Source organism: Haliotis rubra, unplaced genomic scaffold (assembly GCF_003918875.1).
Source record: "Haliotis rubra isolate DU_JTF1 unplaced genomic scaffold, ASM391887v1 Scf256, whole genome shotgun sequence".
Lineage (NCBI taxonomy): Eukaryota > Metazoa > Mollusca > Gastropoda > Lepetellida > Haliotidae > Haliotis > Haliotis rubra.
This window is the reverse complement of record NW_025766625.1, coordinates 356605-380095: the sequence shown is the minus strand read 5'-3', so window position 1 is coordinate 380095 and position 23491 is coordinate 356605. Positions and strand designations below refer to the sequence as shown.

Here is a 23491-nt window from a genome sequence, read left to right as displayed (position 1 = left end):
CAAGAAGAAAGAAAAGGATTGGCAAAACCAGCCTAAATGGCTTCTATTAATGCCGCTCCATAATACATGTGAAGGTTCACATTTGTGCATAATGTTGTACATTTTTAAAGTGGTTATATCAAGTTATCTCTGAATAATAACAATCATGGATATCAACAATTTATCTTGGTTTTGTTTCGTGGCCAGTTGATACAAATAAAAAATAAGAGAAGCTACAAAACTTTATGAATCAAAACGTTTTGATGTAATAATGAATTGATGGACTGACCGTAGAATATCCATTTTCGTCTGATGAGATACTGAGTTATTGCCATCTAGCACATCCCGCAGGGAGAAACCTTTCACATAGAAATATGATTCGTATCGAATGGTATTATATTTAGGACACATGAAAAAATAGTGGAATACATCCTCATAATCTTGTGAGCAGGAACAAGAAGCTTTATCAGAAATGAAACGATTATACTTATCACTGTTTAAGTCACTGCATCCCAATCTAAGGCGGCAGTGTATTATTTGACAAAATCGACTACCAAAATTAAATTTTGTTTATGTGAAAGTAACCAATCATTATTTGCTCAGTGAGTTTTCAGCACCCTCCCATGTATGAAACAGGTTTGACAATGAATGCTGCAACACCAGCTGAACCTCAGGAGCCTTCTGTGGGGAGTAATTCGTCAGTCGATATCTGACATAATGCACATACATCCCTCCATTAACAGTTATAGAATACTCTGTTGCTCTATAGTTCATACACTGTTGATATATCACTCTGTGGTGATGAGTGTATCATATATACAGGGTGATGATACGGATATATCATCACAGACAGGACCAGCAGTAGCCTAGTGGTTAAAACATTTGCTTGTCATGCCAAAGACACAGGTTTGATTCCCCACATGGGTACAATGTGTCAAGCCCATTTCTGGTGTCCCCCGCCATGATATTGCTGGAATATTGCTGAAAGTGGCATAAAAACATACTCACTCACTCACTCACTCACTCATTAAAAAGATAATGCCAGTAGATAGTTGTATACTTACTTGTATCAATATTGATAGCTCACACAGATAATTAGCAATAAAAGTATTTAAAAAGGTTGAATTGTCAACTTCCAAGAGTTCAGTAGATTTTGGAATGACCCATTGTGCACCCCCATTGCCTGTTATTGGTTAGGTATTGCATATACATGGACTGTACCACTGGTTGTGTTCAGATGTGGGCTCTGGGTAGCGTCTTCCATCACTTTCAATCCTGCTTCTTCTTTTTTCAAAAGTAACTGTACATCTTTTAAGTTTGTTAAAAGCAACATAGCAGTGGGTCATTGGCATAAACAACTGTCACATACTTAAACCCATTGATGCTTTTTGGCAGATGTTCTAGGCTAACACTTAGTCTCTGAATATATATAATGTTGATAATAACAAACAAACCTGTTTAAATTGAAAAGGAGCCCCAGGGATATTCCTGAACCTGGGGAATTCTAGACTTGCTTCATTTAGGGCTTTAGCATTGCAGAGAGGGCTTGGCAGTAGGGGAAATAGTGTGGTTCAGGGTCTGTGAGACAGACAGGGAAGGGTAGTCAGTAGAGAAAATACCAGCGCCTTGAGCATGCAATAGTGCGTGGATATGTGCGCTATATAAATATTCAATAATAATAATAATAATAAAATAATGTGGTTCAGGGACTGTGAGACTAGCATATGTTCATGTGTGACGCCCTACATGTCTAGATGACCCTTTAATGAAGATGCTGAGTATATCATCACAGATATACAGTGTGATGACAGATATATATTATCACAGCTGTTCAGATATCTGTATGCAGATTTGTATGTCTTGTATGTCACAGGGCAGTCCAATATGTCTGTTACTTCACGGCAGACATCTCATCTTCAGTTTCATCTGTGTCCTTCATTGTCAGTGAGATGTTCCCATGTTTTGCTGAGGCCTTGACATGTTGCCATAGTTACTATATAAATAATCAGATGGAAATTTGAGCAGAGACTAGATTTTGTAATCTTCGGAGGAAAATAAACTGGTGTATGAAGGCGGCATGCTTGGAAAAACTTCAAGGAGAGATGTATTTTTATTTATGCTGGAACCAGCTTGCTAAACAGTGCAACTTCATGGTTTATGTTACATGTTTCTGAATAATATACATGCACATGTATTTACATGAAAGAAGATGTTCTATGTGTATATAGCCTGCCTCATTTCCCATCCAGGAACCACTTTCAACATGGCTTAGTAAACAATTAGATGTGGAACAAAGCACTTCCTGCATGTTTTTTACTTGTTAGAATGATAGCGTAGGCTTGTTTCGAGAGACAACAATCTGTTTGTGTAACTGTTGAAATATTACACTTTGCTTGTGTCATATTCAGGAAATAGCTCTTCTACTGTGAACAGTCTCACTTCCTGGTCTCAATGATTTAAAGAGTAGAAGGCAACATAGGGTAAACATCGTGTTTGGCATCACTTTATAATAAGATGATTAGGTAATTCCTCCTATAGTCTGTCAATTTCCCAACCACATCAACCAAACTTCACAACCAACTCCTATCCCAGTTACAGAACCTTCTCAATTCAACTGATTCTATAAGTATGCTCAACAGATTGTCATGATTTCTCCAGAGTGTTGTGATGTTCTCCTTGACTGTGTTCTGTGTACTGTTGAATCATTACATAACTTCATCTCAGTGTGGGCTGAGAAGTTAATGAGGCATTGGAAATTTGCTCCTTGCTATGTTAATACATTAAGTCTCTGAAATGAAAATATGTATCAGATATCTTTCAGGTTAAATTGCCTTCAAGAACAACACACACAATGATGTTGAGTCTATTTCTATTTAGCAAAGTACAACTGAAAACCTAGAATATAGTAAAGGAAAGTTACCTTTGTACTTATAATACTGACTGCAGTGTGTCAAGTAGTCTGTCTCACAGACCCTGAACCACATTATTTTCCAATGCCAAGATTGTCCTAGATTTCCTCAACCATGGGCAATAAAATGGGCAAGAAAAATAATGAGTTAGGCTAGTGTCTCCGGATTGTCCCTGCCCAGCCATGCAATAAAGCAAGTAAAAATAATGAGTGAGTTCAGCTTCACTCAGCAATATTCCAGCTGTATGGTGGGGTCTGTAAATAATCGAATCTGGACCAGACAATCCAGTGATCTGCAGCATGAGCATCGATCTTCATCAACTAAGTCAGCAAGCCTGACATCCTGATCCCCTTAGTCGCCTCTAATGACAGGCATGGGTTAGTGAAGATCAGTTCTAATCCGTATCTTCACGGGGTAAGAACAAATAGACACATAACTGTTCCAATAATATGGGGGTGGTGTTTGGGGGGGTCAAACAATAATATGGGGGTGGGGGGTCAAACAGCATGCTCACAGGCACCAGGGTCACATGACTTTAGTTAATGCCACGTGTACTGTGTACATTAAAAGGACCTCATTGGTAAGGCCACCCTTTAATATATGGTTGGGGGCGATGGGGTAGCCTAGTGGTTAAAGCGTCCACTCATCCTGCCGAAGACCCGGGTTCGAATCCCCACATGGGCACAATGTGTGAAGCCTATTTCTGGTGTCCCCTGCTGTGATATTGCTGGAATATTGCTAAAAGCGGCATAAAATCATACTCACTCACTCACTAATATATGGTTGGACAAGGAGTTAGAAGAATCTTGCCTAAAACTGGAGATATTTAAACAGTATTGTAGACTCGATGGGGAATTTTTAACAAATATTTGTTTCATTTCTCCATGAGAGGTTAGCCAGTATGTATCTTCATTTGATGAATCATCTGTCATGAGTTCATTACTTCATGCTTAGAGAACATAGAGGTGATAGAGGTTGGTATGTGGTTAACTGTTGTCTTGCTGTTCCAGATGGATACGAGAGCCAGGTGGCGTGTCAGGGGGAACAGATGGTGCTATGGTGCTGTTCCAGATGGATCCGAGAGCCAGGTGGTATGTGGTTAACTGTTGTCTTGCTGTTTCAGATGGATATATCTACTCCGAGAGCCATGTGGCGTGTCAGGGGAACAGATGGTACTACGGGGTGGCAATCTACTCCGCCATGTTCGGTCGTACAGCTACCGGAACCAATGTCTGTGAATACAGTGGCCCAAAACACATAGGTACGCTTATTTAACTCCTCCGTACACAAGCCTACTTAGTCTGATAACATAATAACAAATAACAGCATTGGAGGAATAGGACCAAAGGCTTGTCGTAGGAACTGACCATTTGATGTTCTCGGGTCATGGGATTTTGTCATAAGATAAACAAAATTACCAGAAAAAAACCCAAGACAATATAAGTTGTTCACTGGTCACAAGGGGGACATGGGTTGATGTACCCTCTATGTTTGTTTATGTTGAACATGGGCCCCGACGGTTGTTTGAAGCACACGTATTGAATCATAATGAGTACCAGAGTTAGGCAACAGCCCAAACACTACTAACATGAAGTACCAAACGAATTCCCACAGTTCGGCATTTCCAGCTGGTAACATAGAAAATGTTACTCACGCTTACCCACCCACCCTCACGCTTACCCACCCATTCCTCAACACCCCTACACTCACCCTCACACTTGCCTACCTCCTTCTTTACACACCCTCAAATGTATCTACACCCCAGAACCCACCCTCATACTCACCCCCACACTTACCCACCTCCTCCTTGACACACCCTCAAACGTATCTACACCCCTGAACCCACCCTCATACTCACCCTACACTTACCCACCTCCTCCTTTACACACCCTCAAACGTATCTACGCCCCTGAACCCACCCTCATACTGACCCCTACACTTACCCACCTCCTCCTTGACACTCCCTCAAGCGTATCTACGCCCCTGAACTCACCGTCGCCCTCATCCCCACACTTACCTACCCCCTCTTCAACTCACCACCCACCCATCTGATTCCACAGTGTCGGTGATGATCTCACCGAACTACACAGTACAGTAAGCACACAAATCTACTGTTGTCGGACCAGTAACTCAACACATTACCAGTACTGCAAGAACACACTGGAATGACATTTAACACCATTGCCAAATCAAATGTCAACTGTCACCAAAATACCACTTGCTCTGATTAAAGGAAGCAATCATATGAATAATAGATGAAAAAATATCCATGTTGTATTTGTAATAACCTATTCCACGATGTCCTCACTGGCATCAGAGGCTAACAATCTGGATGTAATGGTGAATGATGGGAAACTACGGGGTGGGGGTGGGAGGGGAGTTGGTCGTTGAGTCACAACACATGTTCTTAAGCAATACTCCAACATGTGCCCATCAGTCTTCATGATGCTGTCAGATCTTGGTGACTGTAAAAACCTGTTATTAATTATATATGTGTGGGCTGATCTCTCAGTCAAGGGAGGTCACAAAAACGTTGTGGTCGTAAGAAAAAAATTATCTTTTTCTGTTGAATTATTTAAAACATGAGACTAAAGGTATTTCTTCAAAATGGATGAAAAATTCTGTGAGGGAGAAAGGAAATTGTAAATATTTCTCAACCTAAATTGACATAGATTTTGGCAGGGTTATGTTGGAACATTAGCCCAGTTGAATGTGTCCTTGCCTTACAGCAAGCCAACACATGTTTTATTCCATCCATGGTTTAAGTGTGCCAAATCATGTCATGTTTTCCTATCTGTATTTGAAATGTATGAAATATTCATTTCAATGTTCCACAAATTAGGCCAATGTAAATTAACTTTCAGATTTTCATCCAATATTTTAAATATATGAGCAGGCAGACATTTTTTAGGTTATTTTGATCACACTAATAAATAATGTCAAACAAATACTAGTTTTCACTGACTTATCATGGCAAAACAAGCATCACTGACTGACTGAGTTTGGTTTTAAATTATTGACTATTCCAGCAACATCATGGCGGGGGGACACAGAAATGGGCTTCACACTTGTACCCATGTGGGGATTCAGGGCATATGAAATGCGCTTTAACCATTAGGCTACCCCACGGCCCCTCACCTGGAAGAGCATTTGAACTGTGTACATGTATGACCTGAAGGCAGGCTAGGATCAGGCAGTACAATCTTTCTTACATGATTTCAGTCTGCTATACAGAAGATTGTTTTACTATTAAGCTGCCCTTGTTTAAATGAATCACCTGTATGTATAATGAATCTGTGTTGATGTTTCAGACTGCCAGGCGCGGAACACTGTGGAGGCAGTTCGCAGCAAGTGTCATGGCCGCAAGCAGTGTGTTCTGGAGGCGGAGGAGTACGTCTTTGGAAACCCTTGTGAAGAAAGGGTCAATAAATATTTAAACGTAACTTATACATGTGGTGAGTGAAACTGAACCATCAGGTGTGTTGTGCATTAGAAGATAGGTTTGTGTGGCACTGTGTCTTGAAATTATGTTTTACACGAAAGAACAAAATATTAATCTACCAAAAATATGTTCAGCACTACAGAAACTTCTACAGGTATATTTATTTGGGTGGGGATTATTATTGTTATATAAAATCACAAAGCCCTGTCTCCAAGAATGTTAAATGGCGGGTTCATAAACTGTACATAAACAACAGCTGAGCTTCAAAGGAAGTTAAAGAAGAACAAATTTGTTCATGGTATGACAGATTAACTATCGTCATGTGAAAATGAAAAATTACTTGGTGTCCTTAATGACTTCCTTTGAGTAGGAGAATTTCTACCAGGAGTGTCAGTCCCCAGAACGGCACCACAGTGGATTGTTGTGGAATGTAAACCTCTTCAAACACTGCTCTATCATCATTGCATATAAGGGAGAACACAATTTGTTAGAGATGAGATATCATGACCCCAAGACGTGACATGAGAGGGTTTCTACCTAGATATATGCAAATGTTGGTAGTTATGTTAGTACTCAGAATTATGATATAATAAAAAGGAGCTTTCTTATATGTATAATATATGTCTTGCTATAGCTAAAGGAACCTTGTGATGGGTGAAATATGTTGTACCCTTGCTATAGTGAAAGAAGCCTTTTGATAGGTAATATATGTTGTACTCTAAATACAGTTAAAGGAACCTTGTGATGGGTAAAATATGTTGATTCTAACTACAGTTAAAAGAGCTTTGTGATAGGTAAAATATGTTGTACTCTAACTGCAGTTAAAGGAACTTTGTGATGGGGGAAATATGTTGTACTCAAACAACAGTTAAAGGAACTTTGTGATGGGGAAAATATGTTGATTCTAACTACAGTTAAAGGAACTTTGTGATGGGGAAAATATGTTGTACTCTAACTACAGTTAAAGGAACTTTGTGATGGGGAAAATATGTTGTACTCTAACTACAGTTAAAGGAACTTTGTGATGGGGAAAATATGGTGTACCCTTGCTATAGTGAAAGAAGCCTTGTGATGGGTAAAATATGTTGTACTCTAACTACGGTTAAAAGGAACCCTGTGATGGGTAAAATATGTTATACTCTAAATACAGTTAAAGGAACCTTGTGATGGGTAGAGTATGTTGTACTCTAACTACAGTTAAAGGAACCTTATGATAGGTCAAATATGTTGTACTCTAACTACAGTTAAAGGAGCCTTGTGATGGGTGAAATATGTTGTACCCTTGCTATAGGGAAAGAAGCCTTGTGATGGGTTAAATATGTTGTACCCCTACTACAGTGAAAGAAGCCTTCCGTTATATATACCTTCCCTCATTTTGTTGATGGTGTTAGAAATACATGTAAGTGATCTACAGAAAAGAAACCACAATTTTAGAAGATATAGGGAACAACTGATAAATTTTTGACAGTTTTAAGGATGTCATTTATAAACATGTGATATGTGGCTCTTCTAAAGGAGGGTGAGGTAGATATGGGTAATTGACATATTGGTTTATGGGAGTTTATGATAGTGGAACAAATTGGGGTTGAAACTGATCCAAGATGGGCTGTATGAGGTTTAGGAGATGTTGTATCTCTAGCTGACAACAGTGATGTACTTCAGACCAGCTCTCTTCCTGCTGCAGTCAGTTGGTAAATGTTCGGTAGCAATTGTGCATTTTAGTTTACCAAACCTTTATGTGAAGTGACAATCTGATAATGTTAGATCTTAATACAAAAGAGAGAAGCGTAGTGTACTAGGAATCCTTGTGATAATGTCTTGATAGAACAGGTCCCTAGTCCTAAGCATGAATTTGGAATGATAAGTGAGAACAGGTCCCTAAAGTCCTATGATTGTCTCCAAGGAGAATAGTAAGATGAGAAATAGTTCGACTGTCCTATAAAATATGTAGAAGAAAGATCTCTCCAATGTCCTACAAGTGCACACTATTACAGCAAACTCATTCATACACATTTCTATTTGCAAGAAAACTCAGTAGTTTTATCTGTGGAGCTTCTCTTTGTGAGAATGTTCTTTCATTAGTTACCGCATGTCTTGTAGTAATCCCTACATGGAATGGGATCTGCTGCATAGGAAGGAGATGAACTGTAGCGTGGTGTTGTGTAACACTAAGCTGCTTCCTGTTCTCTCCAGACATAAGCTCACACTCAACCTGACACCTTGACCAGTTCACATAGAGGAGTTGTCCACCTGCCATTAAAAGTCACCCTCTTGATGTGGGTCTTTGTGGCTTCATGCCTGAGATTAGAAATAACTCCAGCTCTCATATTTGCTGAAGGTGTTAAAATTCTGAAGACCCTTGATACTGCGCTAGAATTTAATCAGCTTTGCTGAGTCTGCTAAATGGTTTATCTTGTGGGTTTGGGTTTAATATTTCATGGATTTAAGCTAGGAGGATCTTCATGTTGGTATAGCCTGATTTACATGCCAGTGAATCAATGGTTTTATAAATGGACGGGCACATTTTACACTGCCAGCAGATCACTTCTTTGATTGTAGACAACTGAAGCCAATGCCCAAAATGTAAGAATTCATATTTGACATTTGACCTCTCCAAAATGTCTTCACTGCAATTGCATATCCTCTTCCATATGACATCACTGACAGCTGACCACTCCCAATGACATCACTGACAGTTGACAACTCCCAATGACATCACTGACAGTTGACCACTCCCAATGACATCACTGACAGCTGACCACTCCCAATGACATCACTGACAGTTGACCACTCCCAATGACATCACTGACAGTTGACCACTCCCAATGACATCACTGACAGTTGACCACTCCCAATGACATCACTGACAGTTGACCACTCCCAATGACATCACTGACAGTTGACCACTCCCAGATGGCATTACTGACAGCTGACCACTCCCAGATGGCATCACTGACAGTTGACAACTCCCAGATGACATCACTGACAGCTGACCACTCCCAGATGACATCACTGACCACTCTCAGATGGCATTACTGACAGCTGACCACTCCCAGATGGCATCACTGACAGTTGACAACTCCCAGATGACATCACTGACAGCTGACCACTCCCAGATGACATCAGTCATAGTTGACCACTGACAGATGACCACTCCCAGATGACATCACTGACAGCTGACCACTCCCAGATGACATCACTGACAGCTGACTGCTCTCAGATGACATAACTAACAGTTGACCACTGACAGATGACATCACTCATAGTTGACCACTCCCAGATGACATCACTGACAGCTGACCACTCCCAGATGACATCACTGACAGCTGACCACTCCCAGATGACATCACTCTAGTTGACCACTGACAGATGACATCACTCATAGTTGACCACTCCCAGATGACATCACTGACAGCTGACCACTCTCAGATGACATTACTAACAGTTGACCACAGATGACATCACTCATGGTTGACCACTGACAGCTGACCACTCCGAGATGACATTACTGCCAGCTGACCACTCCCAGATGACATCACTGACAGCTGACCACTCCCAGATGACATCACTGACAGCTGACCACTCCCAGATGACATCACTGACAGCTGACCACTCCCAGATGACATTACTAACAGCTGACCACTCACAGATGACATCACTCATAGTTGACCACTGACAGATGACCACTTCCAGATGGCATTACTAACAGTTGACCTGTCCCAGATGACAACACTGACAGCTGACCACTCTCAGATGACATTACTAACAGCTGACCACTCCCAGATGACATCACTGACATGACAGCTGACCACTCTCAGATGACATTACTAACAGCTGACCACTCACAGATGACATCACTGACAGCTGACCACTTCCAGATGATATTACAGACCACTCACAGATGACATCACTTAGAGTTGACCTGTTCCAGATGACAATACTAACAACTGACCACTTCCAGATGATATTACAGACCACTCCTAGATGACATCACTGACAGTTGACCACTCCTAGATGACATCACTGACAGTTGACCACTCCTAGATGACATCACTGACAGTTGACTGCTTTGTGCTAGGGGAATCTGAGTTGCTGATACAGTTATGAGCGAGGTTTGCCACTGATCTGTTTCACGACTCGCATGATGAGGAAAGTACAGTTAACCTTCACCATCCACCAGAAAGTGTTTGTCATATTTGATTTTTACACACCTTTGATGTAAATGTTAAAAGTAATATCTGAATGGAGAAGGCAGTTTATCCCATGACCTTTTTCAACCCGATGTACAGTCCGGGTTAGGTGCTGTTTTACCATACAAATGTCAGCCAACTTGCACATAATGGCTTTTGTCAGTCTGTCATAGGTGGTGGATGATTGTAGAGTGTAGGAGTTAGTGAGTGAATAATGACATTATGTCAGCTATTCTCTATCTGTGCATTGTTGGGGAAGGTAATGGTCTTTGTGTGACTGACTTTTTAACAGTGACACATTCGTGCAGGAAAATTCACTTCTTTGAGTGGCATTTTAGAATTTGGGAAGTTCAATATAGACAAACTTTGTGAAGTTCCTATCCATAAAAGTTGTCTATATTGTAGGAAGATTCACCCTGAAAAGTCACATAGGTACATCCACTTTCACCTGAGGATTAATACAAGACCACCATACAAATCTGCTAACGCTGTCACCTGATGATAAACATTAATGCAAGACATTCACCCAGTGACATTAAACAGTTCTGTTTATCACATTCATGTTATACACTGTATTCATACAAGACATTCACCCAGTGACATCAAACAGTTCTGTTTATCACATGCATGTTATAAACCATATTCATACAAGACATTCACCCAGTGACATCAAACAGTTCTGTTTATCACATGCATGTTATAAACCGTATTCATACAAGACATTCACCCAGTGACATCAAACAGTTCTGTTTATCACATGCATGTTATAAACCGTATTCATACAAGACATTCACCCAGTGACATGAAACAGTTCTGTTTATCACATGCATGTTATAAACCGTATTCATACAAGACATTCACCCAGTGACATCAAACAAAGTTCTCTTTATCACATGCATGTTATAAACCCAGTGACATCAAACAGTTCTGTTTATCACATTCATGTTATAAACCGTATTCATACAAGACATTCATCATGGCAGCACACCGGTTCCTGGCACAGAACCCAGCAATTATGTAAATGTTCCACCACCGCCACACTGTTGACAGGTGGAGAACAATTCCTGCTTGTTGTACACGGTGATGTATGTATCTGCCACAGAAAGACCGTAAGCTATTTATGAGGACAGGAAAACCCTCATTGGTAACCAGAAATGTATGAGATTCCATAGACTGCGTATAGCCATATTTCCTGCCACCAAAGGAAGTTATACTGCCACAGGGCCGGATGTCCTTGTGTCACACATGTAATACGGTATATATAGCACTTTGACCGCTGCGTCACACACCGACACTGGGAAATATACCACAGTCAGGACAACCACGGGTAACCATTCCTTTTCTTGTGAATCATAATATGTTTTAATAATCATATGAAACTTCAGCGAAAATGTATATCTTGTATAGGAAATAACCGGTATATTTTGATTGTGTTGTTTGATTGATTCGTCAATACAAAGAACTTCTCAGTCATGATGATCAAGTTTGCATGTATGTGATATTCTATGGTCTCCTTTCAATCTCAGATCTATCAGGAGACTTAGGTACCAAGTTTGGTTTGTTTCTTTCTAAACTTTTTGGTCATGATAAAATTGATCACCAAATCTTTTATATATTTCGTTAAGTCCCCTTTCATGTTGTTTCAGTTAGATTTCATGCCTTTCATTCATTCTTTGATAATGAAACAAGTTGATGATCAAATGTTGATCGTTTTTAAGTTTCAATGCCTAATTCATCTCTCCAATCTTAAATGTATTGATAAATGATTAGATGATGTGAATGGTATCTGCTATATATGATATTTGATATATATTATATCATATGGAAGCATCTGACCAGCAAATGAGCTGAGTGTTCTTGTAACGTTGTTATACATGATAGTTAAGTGATTATCCCAGCTGTATCCTCATAGGGAGGGCTTGAAACGGAGCCGCAATCTAAATATGTGAGTGTGACTTTATTGATTGTTGGAGTTAGAAGTGAACTAGGAGGGCTACCATAGCTTGCTGGTACTGAAGCTGGCATATGTTGAGTCATCTGCTCTGTGCAGTTAATTGCTTTAATTAGGTCAGACTGCTACGATTTGGAATTAATGAGGCAGTCTTGTTCCGGTGTTTGCACCACTGGCATGGTAATGATTGTATTATCTAAGTGTTGCCCGGATAAAAGACAACCACCATTTTGTGCATCTATCACGATGACCGAGCTTGGAGCTGAAAAGTGAGTGTTGGGTACATTCCATATCATTGTGGTGTTATTTGTTGCGTGTTGATGTAACGTGTGGTGCCAGCGTGTTTGTGTCTTGTTTCGGGAACACCAATTTGGTAGAAGGTCTTGTAACATAAGGCACTTGTTGTATGACCACTTGGCGCCGCGGCGTGGCGTAAACCACATGGCTTGATAGCTAGTATTGAGAGGCTGACATGGTGTGATTGGAGGCAGTTTTGCAGCCAAGTGTGTGAGCAGGTTCTGTAGAGCCATCAAGGACTTACCAATTTGCTGTTGTATTGTGGGAACATACCAATGGTGGAGTGAGTGAGTTGGGTGTAACACTTTGAACAGTGTTTAGGTTAAATCTGTATTGTCAGCAACGTAGGAGGATTGCCTGGATTAATTAAGGTCTAATTAAAATCAAATCTCTTTCTGAGGATGGTCAAAACTGGGTATTGTTTTGCATTGATCTTTTATGTTTAGATATTAGCTGTTTTAGTGAAATCCTTGAATAGGAGTATGGGTGCTGACAAAACTAGAATCATTATCCGGGCTGATTTCAGATTCGAACTCGAGATCATAGGATCCTGGCAAACGTAAGGCATGCAACTCTGTACAGCAAACTGTGGCACCTTAGACACTGACACCCCAATGTCACCAGGGCCCCGTTCCTCAAAGCGATCGTAGCGCTAAGATGATCGTAACTCTCATACTTTAACTAATGCTTACGACTATCGTAGCACTACGATCGCTTTGAGGAACAGGGCCCTGACAACTGAGGGCCCTACAGGGGCTTGAGGTCATTTGTCAGTTTGGAGGTGTATACTGGAATACAATGATGGAACAAAGTTTTCTAGATATTTTACACCAACTTGAATGCTTTTGAAACAAATCTGTTCCCAATACTTTATTTACGTTATTTCACCAAACTACATGTTACCTTTTTAGATTTTGTTTCAGACAGTGGGTGACCGCAGAGTTCAGAATCACTGGTTTTCCCCTACTCTTTTTTAAAGTGTTTCCTTATGTTGTCTTTAAAGTAACTAGCTTATGTTTTGTTTCAGTTCCTAAAAAAATATTTAAGGCAGCTCACCGGAAAGAAAGGAGGCGGCATCACAAGAAGGACAGGAAGAATTCCCTGCGAAGTAGCAGCACCGAGGCCGGCGTGTTGACCAAGAACAGTGAGACATCCACGCCAATATACAAGACATCCAGGAAGGTGATCACAGTCAGGCCTGAGCAGGCTTCAGCAGGTACGTCCCAGTGGCAGATTCACTCAGGTACACTCAGGTACACTCAGGTTGACTCAGGTACACTCAATTTGACTTGGTTGGGTTCACTCAGGTTGACCCAGGTTGACTCAGGTACACTCAGGTTGACTCAGGTTAACTTTGGTTCACTCAGGTACACTCAGGTTGACTCAGGTGCACACAGGTACACTCAGGTTGACTTGGGTTCACTCAGGTACACTCAGGTTAACTTTTGTACACTCAGGTTGACTTGGGTTCACTCGGGTACACTCAGGTTGACTTGGGTTCACTCAGGTTAACTTGATTTCACTCAGGTACACACAGGTTGACTTGGGTTCACTCAGGTACACTCCGGTTGACTTGGGTTTATTCAGGTTGACTCAGGTTGACTTGAGTTCACTCAGGTACACTCAGGTTGACTTGGTTGGGTTCACTCAGGTACACTCAGGTTGACCCACCCTCTTATCTGTTACCTGGGATAACCCATCACTGTATCTGTTACCCATGATAACCCAATATAGGTTACCAGGGATAACCCACTATGTTATCTGTTATTCAGGATGACCTATCAAATGTCTGTTACTCTGTATAACCCACCACCTTGTCTGTATACCAGGATAACCCACATGTTTACCTGTATTCCAGGATAACCCACATGTTTACCTGTATTCCAGGATAACCCACATGTTTACCTGTATTCCAGGATAACCCACATGTTTACCTGTATTCCAGGATAACCCACATGTTTACCTGTATTCCAGGATAACCCACATGTTTACCTGTATTCCAGGATAACCCACATGTTTACCTGTATTCCAGGATAACCCACATGTTTAACCCACATGTTTACCTGTATTCCAGGATAACCCACATGTTTACCTGTATTCCAGGATAACCCACATGTTTACCTGTATTCCAGGATAACCCACATGATTACCTGTATACCAGGATAACCCACATGTTTACCTGTATTCCAGGATAACCCACATGATTACCTGTATTCCAGGATAACCCACATGTTTACCTGTATTCCAGGATAACCCACATGTTTACCTGTATTCCAGGATAACCCACATGATTACCTGTATACCAGGATAACCCACATGTTTACCTGTATTCCAGGATAACCCACATGTTTACCTGTATTCCAGGATAACCCACATGTTTACCTGTATTCCAGGATAACCCACATGTTTACCTGTATTCCAGGATAACCCACATGATTACCTGTATTCCAGATGCTGCAGGATCTGACAAGAAGTCAGGCAAAGGTGACCCCAACTCCGTCAACACTAACAAAAAGGCAGGTGACAATAACCCAGGCTTTGTCGACCCTGACAAGGACACGCCCATCAAAGACAAGACGAAGCCAACTGAAGCCAGCAGTGGCACCACCACCAACCCCTGCGACAACTACACCACCGTTCCTGCTGGTCAACAGAGAGATAGATCCATGGGGATTCTCATGAACTGGCTCAACGCTGTCAACTTTTTGAACAGTAAGTCATTTTACACACAAGTTCTGGGTTTTTGTTTGTTGTTTAACGCCACACTCAGCAATATTCCAACTATATGACGATGGTCTGTAAATAATCTAGTCAGGACCAGATGATCCAGTGATCAACATCATGAGCATCGATCTATGCATTTGAGATACGATGACATGTATCAACCAAGTCAGCGAAGTCTGACCATTAGTCATCTCCATTAGTTGCTGAAGACCAGTTCTAACCCAGTCCATTCTACACACAAGCATACAGAAACTGTACCATACTTCAGAATATTTATACATGAATCATTACACTGTCAGAATATTGTGTGATCTCATGAAGAAGTCTAATGTTGCACAGTCCTGACAAAAGTTCATGCTAGTTGATGATTAATATTTCTTGATATAAATATCAGATTATGATATTACAAATATTATCTTCTTTGACCTTTCATTAACCTGTACATTGATGTCTTTTCAGAGAATGTTGAGAAGGTTATTTTGTATCTGGTCCTCGGAGTCTGTGTTGGGATCATCATTCTCCTCACCGTGATTCTCATCAAAATAGGACGTGATTATAAACGCAATGTGCGCGCCAAATTGGACGTTACAGAACCCACTCATAGTCATAATGTCACCTCCAATCATCATCCTTTGGAGGCTTCATCAATAGAACGGGCAGAATCTATAGACCGTATCGAAGTTGTACTTGTTCGATTTAGCCCTCGTGGCACATTACGAAATGACACAGGAACAAGAAGTTTAAGTAATTATTACGGCTGAAATATTCCAACATTCTAGTGCAAATGTGTGCCATGGCGGTAACCAAAGGATTTGTGATAGTTGAGAGTTACCTCCCTTGAAACAAGGTCATCTCCCCTTGTTATGTGGTTGTGATGTGCAAGTGCAATTGTTATGGAGATATTTGTGAGAAGAAAAAGAAGATATTTTTGTGCATTTTCACAAAAGTTCTTTTTGATACAACTTTCAAGTTGTACATTAACCCCTAGTGACAATATTAGTACGGGCAATAACAGTGCTGTTGAAATGTGTACATAATGAGGTGATTGTGTGTAACCCACATATGGAGTGTGACAAACATATTGGGGGAAATAGAAGAGGATGCACCAAGATGTTCAAGTCAGTGTAATCAGGACCGTTATGGAACTTCCACATTACAATTAAAGCCCTTACAAATCCTGAGCTGAAATGTGACATACCGAACAAGTTGATCTGTTACAAGAAAACTTAAGCCATCGACTGAAGCTATATCTAACAATGGACACTGGAAAACAGACACAGGATGTTAGCTCTCACGAAGCGGACAATGAAACCCAATGTGTGAGAGTTAAAAGTAAGCAGAAACAATTCTCACAGTTCAATCAAGTCTGCTTGCAGCAATCATGTCTAAATGTTTATTAACATTTTTGCACCAAACACCTTAAGGTGACGTTTACATCCATTTTTCTTTCCTACTCTTTACCAAAGCTAAGGCTAACTGCAGTGAGTGAATATGGTTTTACGCCGCTTTCAGCAATATTCCAGCAATATCACAGCAGGGGACACCTGAAATGGGCTTCACTCATTGTACCCATGTAGGGAATCAAACCCGGGTCTTTGGCGTGATGAGCAAGCACTTTAACCGCCGCTACCCCACTCCATATTAATATTTTAAGCCAACAGGCAGAGGTGTCATGAGAGATTGACTATTTGATGTTCTTGGGAGGCCTGGGAATTTTATAGTCACAACATTATTTGGTTTTAGTCAGCACTTCAGCACATTTTTTGCCTCTGAATTGAGAGGCCATATATATTTTAATTACCTTCGAGAACATGTAACATGTTCATTATAGATGATGATATAAATAACAATAATAATCATGAATATTTTTGTAAAATGTTAAAAAAATTATTTTGGGGATAGATAGCCCAGAGCCCTCTCACATGTATCAAATAGTCAACAGCTATGATCAAATATATTATTTATGGCATGAGTGTTGTTTCTGAGAAGACTTCTAGCTGGTCCACCTGCAGCTGGTGATGTTTGCTCTGCTCATTGGTCCGTTGTGCTACTGTCAGTCATGATATTAGTGTTAACCAATGGCTTCCCCCTGTGATAAATGTTTTGTAAACATTTTGATAAAATTTATAAATTTTAATATATGATATATTCCAACATTGATCTGACCATTTCCTGTAACTATAGGGCATACTCTGAAGTTCAATCTAAGCAACCGTTTCTATTCCAGTGTCATGAACTGTTATTTTAGCAACGAATATCATTTCATTCTATTTCAACAGTTTATAGAATATGCAACTTCCCTTTGACACAGATTTGTGATATTTAACAAGTATTTATTTGAAAGTTCAATAAAATCACATCAAAATCTGAGAGAAAGTTGAACATTTTTAGCATTTCTTTTGCAAGCTTTATTGAAAAATATGTGTAATAATAAAAACTGCAACACATCTAAATTTACAATGAGAATTACTTGACTGACTGCAAGGACATTTTGTCTGCTGAAAAGTCCACCCTATCACTTATTAGCCATTTGTTGGTCACATGTATTAAACCTGTGTAGCTTTACCTCAAATATTTGACAAAAGCATGTGCTGGTCACATCAGAGTTCTCTCCCTTAGACTGTTCATATTAGTCTCTATATATCAGCATACTGAATATTGACGTCAAAGATCTGTAGTATTGCATAATATATTTACAAATTAAATATCTGCACTGTCTATTCACAATGTCTATTTCTTTATTTCACTTCAGTTCTGTTGTTATTGTCGTGGAGGTTGATTTAATTGTCTGTACACAAGGTTGAATGTCAGCCATATTTTCTGAGTACATTTTGATATGGAAGTGTTTTAGCATTCCGATATTCTGTGTGTGCACTCATTGTATCCAGTGATTATCTTGTTTGTGAAAATCTGCATCCATCCTCATCAGTTTTTATGTGACTGTTGAGTCTTCGAACCACGTGATTCATAATTTACGCCTCTCAAATTATGATGGTTAGTTACTGTGGAAATTAACGAAATGCTCAAGCACAGATATTTGTGTGTAACCATTTTGCCAAAGTTTTATGGTATGCTAGTTTTTAAGGAAATGCTGATGTGTTTGCAATCTCAGGTTTTTCGGCATTTATATGCATGCACCCTGCCATTGAGTGCCTAGATTGTCCTTGCCACTGGTTGGAAACAGCCATCTTGGTCCAAAACGTCTGAGCTGTGCACGGCACTTTCTTCCGTAATCCGTCAAATATATACATTTGTATCACCTGTAAAACCATTCAGATGATTCTTTATAAATGAGACAAGAAGCACTACAAAGCTGAATAAATTTGACATTTGGGTCTCATATAATTACTCCCAGCCAATCAAATTGATAGATTGAATTCAAGGAGGTAGAATGATGCAATGTAAATCTTAGTGAAATAGAATATTAATTTAAAATTAAATAAATTTTACTTAATGTTTATTTATAGAAAATAACCTCAGATCATGTCTGACATTTCCTGCATTTCGAATAATGAGATAGAAATTGAGAAAAAGCAAACAATTACAACTGGACTTGCTTAAGGCTGAAATTAGATGCAATACAGAGATTTGCATGTCGCTCAAGATCCATTATATTTTGTTCATTAGCTTAAAGAATCGGTGTTAACAGCTATTTTTTGTTAAGAGAATTCCAAACCATCAATCATGATAAGGATCCATATTAAATGTGTAAAAACTTTGAAATATATTTTCAGCCTTTCAAATTTAACAAATACCAGACCAGTTTCCATATAAATATACCCCACCTTTCTCCCATTGAAGAGTCTCTGCTCATTCAACGTCTACAGCCCACTGAGAGGAATACATTTAGAGGAAAGAGGTGATTATATGGAATATCTCCCAGCACTTGTGTATTGTACCATTATCACAATATTCTCATGTGTTCATTGTGCTGCAGTGTGTTCACTATCATCTACATCTTCTTTACTTAAACTAGAGCCCAGAACAAAGCCATATAACAAGTCTGTGTGTTGATCAGTTATAAACCTTGATTGGTACATGTGTACTGATAGCAGCCCATCCTCATGTCTGACTGACACAATTATAATGCACCGGAGTTGAACCAATGGTGTCATACACAAACCCTACTGCCAATCAAAATATACTTTTCAAAACAGAATTTCTTGACACAATTATAATGCACCGGAGTTGAACCAATGGTGTCATACACAAACACTACTGCCAATCAAAATATACTTTTCAAAACAGAATTTCTTGAAAAATTCTCTTCTGTGGCCTCTAAGAACAAAAGATAAACTTTAAATGGATATTGTGCCACAAAACTGTAAATGAAAGGTTTCAGTCCAATAAATGAACATTACTGGTATAAATGAGAGTAGCCTTGAGATTATAAACCATAGAACACAGAGGAGGACTCAAAGTTCCACCATAAAGCCTATAGGGGTAAGTCTGTTTTCGTCAGATTCCTATCTGCTCTCATGTGTATCTATTCATTAACTCACTTCATCAAATGTCTGTTACTGTTGTTTTTATAGAACTTGAATTCATGCATTCTTGTGTTTTCTTTCTTCAACAATAATTCTAGTCAAACCTGACCACATATAGATTCAAGTTTCTATTTTCATCAGTAACAAACCACTACAAATAAATGTTATGGAGAATTATGAAATACATGTCGGTCGGATGCTCTAACCACTACACCACGGAGGCGGTCCTCCAGTGAAGTAATGATATGATGTGGAGTGTAACACATATAAGTCAAAGAAGCCCTACAATAAATTTTACTACTATCTTTGCCTGATATAGTTGGCAACCAGGCTGGGGCACATGTTGCATAGGAAACATTGTCATGCATGTGATGTACTACTGTTCTGTTTTCAGTGGCCAGAGTACTCTCTGGTTCTCTACTGACTACATTGCAAAAAGTTTATATATAAACTTCTCAAGTATTGACAATAATTGTTCGGGTGAAATCCTTCCCCCCAGCCCAGAGTCCCTTCAATCTGTGTCTAAGGGCTGTTGGTAGGTGTTAAACACATGGTCTCTGTGTAAATTAGGGCAGTCATTAATTGCTGGGTAGGATACACAATGTGACAACAGAAAATCAAAAACTTCAATCAAGCTAGAACTAAGCAATAATCTGTGCCCAGTCTCCCTCCTGCTTACCTCGTATGTTGTGTCTACAAGAGACACACGTCGCATTTATATTCAGATTTATCCATTCAAGTGTAAAAGAAAACAATTAATAACAAGATTGAAAAAAATCTCTGATCAGATATCCTCCAGATGTCTTGAAGACAAGTTTGTTCTCATTTACACAATGTTATTGATAGAAGTGAAGGTGTATGTGTGACAGGGCCCTTGTGCATTAGGTCATGAAGCTGCTTCATATAAACTTTCAGCTTCAGTGAAGTTAAGTGTTCTGATATCTATCAAGATAAACTGCTATATACTATGTACTAGGTATGGCAAAGCTTTCATAGAACCCCTCTATATTGTGTAACCCTGTAATCCAGGCGATACTGTTCCCAGTAGTGGTGGTCTGATGAATTGAAATAATCGAAGATTGGTCGCAGTGACCAAATGACCAAGCAATCGATCACATTTTCTCATAATCGAACATAAACGATTTTGGAACTACTGTTTTAGTCTTTGAAATACTTGACAATGGAACATATCTTAGAAGTTGTCAGTGCCTGACAACATGTTTATTTCTTAGAAAACTCACTCCACTAACTGAAAAGTCATGACTAAATATTTCTCTAAGACTCCAGGAAGTTTATGTTCATGATATATTAGTCATCACTTTAATGTAGTAAGTAGCAACATGTTATACTTTTCTGCAGTAACAACCTGGATAGGAAAATCTGAAAAATGATGCTAACCAATTTTTTTCGATGATTGTTCATTGGTAATGAAGCAATCATCAATTGTGAGATTTCAACCAATTCCCAACACCAGTTCCAAGTGAACTCACTCATATTAATCAATGGTGGGTGAATAAATAATGGTTCAATAGTAATATCTTTTAATGGATATAATCATCCCCAACATAAATTGTCCAGATCGTAAGGTTTCCAGACTAACAAAATGCAAACTATTGCAACTAGTCGTGACAGTGGTATACTGTTTGTCTCTGAACTCCGGCAGCAGAAACAAGATTTATTGTCAGGATATATACCACGTTTTGAGATTGTATAAGCATATTCCATATACAAGAACACTGTAGAATGGCAAATCAAAGGGCTAGCATCAACAGTATTTTACCCGATTGGCAGAATATTGGGCTGGATTTTTTTCACACTGATTATGATTAATGCAATTCAGCATTTTTACTGAAAGAAGTATATATACATATATCTCACATGAAGATCACTATAACTCATACATAGTAATATTTAATAATCATATGTATTGTGTTGAAGGATCCACCAAGTGTTCTTGTCAGTGTATGTGTTTACATGTATCCTTGACGATACTGAAGATGTGTTGTACAGTGGGAGTCTACAGGGATGGGACTGTAAATATTCCGATAATAGAATTATTAAAGGGATAAACTGAGTTTAGAGAATCATTTTGATGTGTGGAAAGAAAGAATATTTTCCATTCCCTTATTTAATACCATGAGTATACCCAGCATAAGGAATAGTGTAGCTGTGGTTGATCATTTGGGTCAAATGTACTCGTACATATAACCAAGCCCATCAGTAAACTTACTGCATCTGCTTTCCTGGCTATCTATCATCCATCATAGTGATGTAGCATTATATACACACATCCTCATCTTAACTGTGTAATCTCTATGCTTTTCACTTCCTGGTTTTCAGGTCACCATATTTTTAATCCCAAATGTAATGAAACCTATTCATTGAAACTAAATTGGAAACTACATTATGTTTTCAAGCAATTTTGCTGTTTTTACTTGACATCATGAAGCAGAACCTATATTTTTCACCAACTGTACTTTCTTCATTAAAGCCATCTTGTTTGTTGTCGGACATCTTAAAAAGTCTGCTGTAAAAATCTGAACATTAATAATAATAAAAGGTAATGTACCTCGTCTTCATTCTAATTCCATGGAATCGGAGACTTGATTACCTACAGGTGTGTTAATACCTGAGGCTAGGTACTGTTTATGTAAGTCTATGTTCTACTACTATGAACAGTGTTTCAGTGTTTGATAAGCTTGAACCCTTCTACCCTGTCTGCTGTACTAGTTTATGCATTGTATATTTTTACACTGTAAACATTGTGCACATCGAAAATTTCTACTTTTTAATTGGAAATTGTACGTATTGCCAAATATATTTATTGAAACAGATGTTTTATTTTGCACATATTTATACTCTGTTTGAGAACAAATACACTTTTAAGACAAAACTGCATAAATTTATTAACTGAAAGAAAGTTGAGAATGTTTGTATTTCACTTATGTACATTATTTACGTTATTCATGTTTAAGTTAATCGTATATTTCCTGATAACCACTTGTGATGTGACAGTTAGAACTCGTCGAGCTGCCGTCAACCAACTGTGGTTGGTGTTGTGTGACGCTGTGCTACGTGTTGGATGTATATACACACAATGTCATGTACAACTCTGGTTTGTATATTTTTTGTACAGAATAAATGTTCCATGCTCTGTGTCTGTTTCATGTCATTGTGTCTCAGCGAATTCATGTTAACTTTCTATAGTAAGTGAGTTTAGTTTAATACCGCACTCAAATATTTCAACAAAATGGCAGCAACTTTCTGTAGAAGGGTCTCATGTTTATAGTGAGTTCTATATCTCCATAGAGAAAGGAAACAGGTACAAGAGGACTTGACACCACCATTTTCAAAGAACATGCAGACATTGTTTCGAATCAAACAGATAGTTTCTCAATGATGAATTTCTCACAATATCTAACATAATCATGGACTTGGAGGCCATGATGTTGATATCACCAGTTGAACACCAAGGCTGGTTTGTAACCTGTATTCTGATCGGCCATTTAGTA

The 23491-nt window shown here is 39.1% G+C and overlaps 1 protein-coding gene across 3 annotated transcripts in view; it reads left to right on the top strand.

Moving 5' to 3' along the window:
• LOC124279747 overlaps positions 1–20770 on the top strand; it is a 189625-nt gene extending 168855 nt beyond the window's left edge. For all 3 annotated transcript variants that reach the window (XM_046715613.1, XM_046715614.1, XM_046715612.1), the window contains 6 exons: positions 3899–3952; positions 4058–4149; positions 6200–6343; positions 13796–13984; positions 15220–15480; positions 15952–20770. In XM_046715613.1, coding sequence (XP_046571569.1) covers positions 3945–3952; positions 4058–4149; positions 6200–6343; positions 13796–13984; positions 15220–15480; positions 15952–16253 — 996 coding nt within the window. In that variant the 5' untranslated portion in view covers positions 3899–3944 and the 3' untranslated portion in view covers positions 16254–20770. The remainder of the gene's footprint in view (positions 1–3898; positions 3953–4057; positions 4150–6199; positions 6344–13795; positions 13985–15219; positions 15481–15951) is intronic.
• The last annotated feature ends 2721 nt before the right edge of the window (positions 20771–23491 follow it).